Raw genomic sequence first — 4,837 nt, 5'->3', positions numbered from 1 at the left:
AGAACATAACAGGTGTGGCTTCGTCTTCGTATAACAGACTTTGTGCAGTAGCCAAGTCCCTTCCTCCTCTTCGTTTCCTCGAAAATTGTCACGACATCCAAAACCTGCACGGTAGCACGAAGCTATCAAAATAGTTGCAGGTGCTGTACATTTTTGGCTAAGCTGACATAGAGCAATATTGGACTGAGATTACAGCACAAAGGTGAAGGCATTTAGGCTTCTGTCCTGCTGTTTTGTTGGCAACTGAAAGATGCTGATAATCATGACAAATGAAGCTATGTATGTGCCAGCCAGTCTCACCATATAGATACTAGTATAATATAAGGAAAGAGAGAGAGAGAGACAGACAGAGAGGGGGAGAGCTGCAAATTCTGCATGTTGGCAGCAATAGCTATATATAGAAGCAATGCCAAGAAGAACATGGGGATGTCTTGGCTTTTTTGCCAAAAATTTGCACATCTTTGCCAGCTATAGTCACAAGTATTTCTGGTCTAAATTACAGCTAATTTTGTTCTTATCTATTTTTGGGCAGCGATTCTATCGCAATCTCACCTACTTGCCTGCTACAGTCACCAGTATCTCGAGTCTCGCAACTGATTTTGTTCTTATTTTACCAGGCAGTGACTGAAGATGGCAGGACAGCTTGTATTCCTGGTGATGTGTTTGTCTCTGGAGACGACGGCATGGGCCCATCGCTTCACCACCCCATCGGACCCCAGCACCCTGCACAACAAAGTCGCCATGTTGGAAAACCACTACGAAGAGCTGCAGAAGAAATTCCGCATCCAGACCAACGTTTTCGAGGCCCAGAACCACAAACTGAAGAGCCAGCTGCGAAGCCAGGCCGGCAAGATCCGTGACCTCCAAGACCGGAACGACCGCCTCGAAAAGGAGCAGCAGCAGATGCTCAAGACGTTCTCGGATCTTAGCGCCACGCTCTTCAAGAGCAAGTGGTCGGGGCAGTCCGCCGTCCAGGAGATCCTGACCACGACCCCTCTGATTCCGAGAGCAAGCGCTAATGGGTGGAGCCTGGACCACATCATCCAGAACCAGACCAGGAAGATCGACCAGCTGGAGACAGAGAACAAGATGCTGAGAGACGTGGTGAACAGGTTGCAGGAGAAAGGCAGCAGCATGGAGGCCATGCTCATCGAAAACAGCGCCCTCATCGCGCAGCTCCACGTTAACGATCGCCCGGGAGTTCAGAAGGACCCGTCCAGGAGAGATGTTTCTATTGGCAGCTTGGGCAAGCTGGTCGCCTCGCAGAGCGATGAGATCAGGACATTGAGGAGAAGCTTCCACGACGTCAACGAGACGTTGTCGCTGCAAAGACGCCGCCTTACCAGCCTGGGGGACCTCTTCCAGGGGCAAGGTGAATGCTGTTGGTTGATTTTAGATAATGTTATTGATTGATGTTAATTGTCATTTACCATCTGAAACCCAACAAATGATATTCAGGTTCACATTTTACGAAGTAATATTGTTAAATGATGTTATTGATTGATGTTAAATGTGTAATTTATTGTATTGTGGTTGTAACTTAGTAGATTATGATTTATTGTATTTTATGGAAGAGTACTACAGGATGAGTAGCGGTTGTATATCAAAATACTAATGGAGATTCTTTAGTAAACAAACATACAAGGCAAGTGTCACTGACGAAAGATAGCGGATACTATCTGAAACATCTGGCCGTTTCCAAAATCATACCCAGTTGCTTGAGTAACTGCTTTTGGCATATTCTATCACCTGGAGGTCTAATCTTCATCGACAAACAAGGCATGGTCATCAGCAAGCGGGTGATAAGTGCTAGTATGACAACGTTTCGCAAATAGTATTTTATGGAAGAAGACTCCAGGAAGAGAAGTGGTTGTACATTTGTATGTCAAGACTAATGGAAATTCCTTATACAAACAAATAAACAAGGCATGGTCATCAGCAAGCAGGCGTCGGTGCTGGAAAGCCTGCGCAAAACGGCGAAGGAGCTTGAGGCAGTGGCAGAGAAGCAGGGTGCGGAGGTCGGGCAGACCCAGCGGGAGATGGAGACCACAAAGCGGGACCTGAGGATCATGGACAGACAGGTGCGAGAGCTGGACCTGAAGCACTCCATGGTCACCACGCAGCTGGGATGGAAGTACAACCAACTCAAGGTAGGAACTTGTTAGTATTTTTGGTGTGTTTTTGAGGCTTCTTATATCAGAGAGTCAGAGAGTGGACATCCCTCAACCTGCAGGAAAGGCTGACTATAGCAAGAGACAGACGGTCAAGGGACTAGGTAGGTAGGAAGGTAGGTATATGTACAGTTAACCTGTTTTTCTCTTGTCCTGTCCTTTAATATTAGACAAAAAAAATTGACAAAAGCCAGACCCTACATCTATGCCGAGGTTGGTTTGTTTGTTTCTAGGTTTAGGAAATTGATAATCTCCAATGTTTTTGAGACTTATATGACTAGGGGTCTTATTTTTCTCTCCTTGTATTTTTATTCTCAAAGACAGAAAAGTATAAAGATATAAAACACTGAGCCAAGACAGTAGACCCAACATCTGCCAGGAGATTAGGAATTTGAATACACTGTACTCCAGAAAAAAAACTGCTGAATCAAAATTACATATAAAATAACACTGAGCAAAAATCTCAAACTCTTTTATCCAGGGGCTTCAAGCTTTCTTTTTCCATGGGCTTCAACTGTTACAGACAGTGTGTTTTAAGGGACACCCATTAGAAAAGAGGTGTTAACAATCAGCAAACCACATGTTTACATGACCTGTCTAATGTATTCTGTAATGTTTCTTGGTTTAAGCTCTTGCATTGAACCTCTCGGCTAAGCCATACATTTGTAGTCCCCATCTAATAGCAGCACTTATGTCCAACAACTGGCCAGCAGGCTTGAATCTAACCTGGCACAGTAGCAGCAGCGATGACAGGCCTGGGGACTGATTACATGGCAAATCACTGGTCTGTCATCACAACAATCTCAAGGCTGGGCTTTGACCTACATTGCAGCAGGTATTGACCTCTGGGTCATTGACTTCCAGAACGACCTTCAAGCAGATGTTGGGTAGAAAATTGCGATGCTTTCTGGCTGATTGGGCTTCTATGGCAGCCACTACTTCATCTAAATACACATGTATGATTTTTATCTCCAATATTTGCTGGGGAATTACTCATTGAGCAGTCCTATTTTCCAATACAACAAATAAAAAAAGAAAAATCATAGACAAAGTCTCGAGCTGGCAAAGTGGTTTGCTTTGTTCAAATCCCAATGACACTGTTGTCTTTGCAATGCCATGCTTTTTAAAGTGGGTTGCTTTGTTCAAAGTCCTATGACACATCCGAGGAGCCCTTGTAAAAGATCCTTTGCACAAAGCTAAAATTAATCTTCTCTGCAAAGCTTAAATGTTGGGAGATTCCTGTGACACATTCCACAAGTGGAAAGAATAGATTGATGTTACCCTAGTACTTCTTGCCAAGCCATGGCCTTGCTGTCTTCCTACAGGTGCAAGCGATTATCTCAGGAGGATAAATCTTCCCATGTTTTGGTCTAAGCCATGACCGTGGGTCCTTTACAGGATTAATCAAACCCTCTTTTCGGTTTAGCCATGACCGGGGGTCTTTCCTGCCACCGATGCTGGAGGCTCAAGTACATGTACTTCACACCAAGTGTGACCAACGAGGTTACAAAAGGACCTCCTTGGTGTGACAAAACATGTTTTGCTCACCCCCTGTGCGGGGTATCTCAGGGAAGCTGCAGTGTGTTGGTAGTTAAGCACTCAAGGAAAAAAATGTTTTACGCTTTGTGTGTTTTGTTCTCTTGTTTGTCTTTAAAGTCATATGTACTTGTAAGTTTTGCATGATTTTCCCAGTTTAAAGTCAAGGTTAACACAACTCCAATTTAGAATGGAGCAACACCACCATTCTGCAATCCAGCAAAATCCTTCATCCCTCCAGGCCCACACAACACAGTCTTGACCTTTGTCAAAGCCTTGACCTTGGTTTTGAACTCCTTACGTAAGGCTTTGATTCTTAGGACTGGAACAGATTAAAGGAAACAAAGTCCAGGGGCAAACAACACGTTACCACCAATTTTCCATGATCCGTTTAGTACGAGTTGTGAACAGTCTTGTCTATCAATGTAATCAATTGTAACAACCCTTAACTGTACTGAATAACAAAGAACCTGGTGTTTTATTCAGTCGACAACTGAGCGACTGTCTGTCACCTTCCTCAGAGCACTTCTGACTGGTTCAGATCGCACTGCAGGTGTCGCTGCTTACAGATACAGTCCCAAACTTTAACATACAAATCAAAGTATTTACATATTATTACAATAGCCTTCCAATACCATGCCAAAGACAAAATAGATTATCAACACACTGCCCCTATGGCTTCAAAAAAGCTTAGATTGTACTGAAGATTAGCCAAATAGCAAAACTGAAACTCAAAACAACTGAATATGATTTTTGGTAAATGGTCAGACGTTTCAGATAACATCCGTTATCTTTCATCAGTGACTATCAGGACTGTTTTAACTGTTGAATGTACATGTATGCTCTGTAGAACATGGTCCCTGGAGGAGAGAAACTGCCTCCATTGGCCATAGAGAAGGCACAGAGAACCAACAGCCTCCTGTCTCCTTCCTCTTCATCATCTTCATCAGCATTCAGCACCAGTGACAACGAAGTCAGCACTCATGACATGCAAGGCAGGTTTCCACTTTCTTTTATGTTGCCATCTCAAAATGCAGGATGAAATAGCTAAAAGCAATTATAGAATGATTGCTAAACAAATGTTTTAAACAATTCCGTGAATTTTGGAATTGCGAAACAAGGATTTATAT

The 4,837-nt window shown here is 43.5% G+C and overlaps 1 protein-coding gene across 1 annotated transcript in view; it reads left to right on the top strand.

Moving 5' to 3' along the window:
* Window positions 1-357: 357 nt before the first annotated feature.
* The window catches only part of LOC118411187, a 4,644-nt gene continuing 164 nt past the window's right edge, over window positions 358-4,837 (top strand). Inside the window, exons 1-3 of the mRNA XM_035813266.1 lie at window positions 358-1,372; window positions 1,927-2,150; window positions 4,558-4,702. Of these exons, the coding sequence (XP_035669159.1) occupies window positions 631-1,372; window positions 1,927-2,150; window positions 4,558-4,702 (1,111 nt within the window). The 5' untranslated portion in view covers window positions 358-630. The remainder of the gene's footprint in view (window positions 1,373-1,926; window positions 2,151-4,557; window positions 4,703-4,837) is intronic.

The sequence above is a fragment of the Branchiostoma floridae genome, chromosome 3 (assembly GCF_000003815.2).
Source record: "Branchiostoma floridae strain S238N-H82 chromosome 3, Bfl_VNyyK, whole genome shotgun sequence".
In the NCBI taxonomy this organism is placed as follows: domain Eukaryota; kingdom Metazoa; phylum Chordata; class Leptocardii; order Amphioxiformes; family Branchiostomatidae; genus Branchiostoma; species Branchiostoma floridae.
The sequence above is the reverse complement of the archived record's forward strand: the minus strand, read 5'-3'. Positions and strand labels throughout refer to the sequence as shown.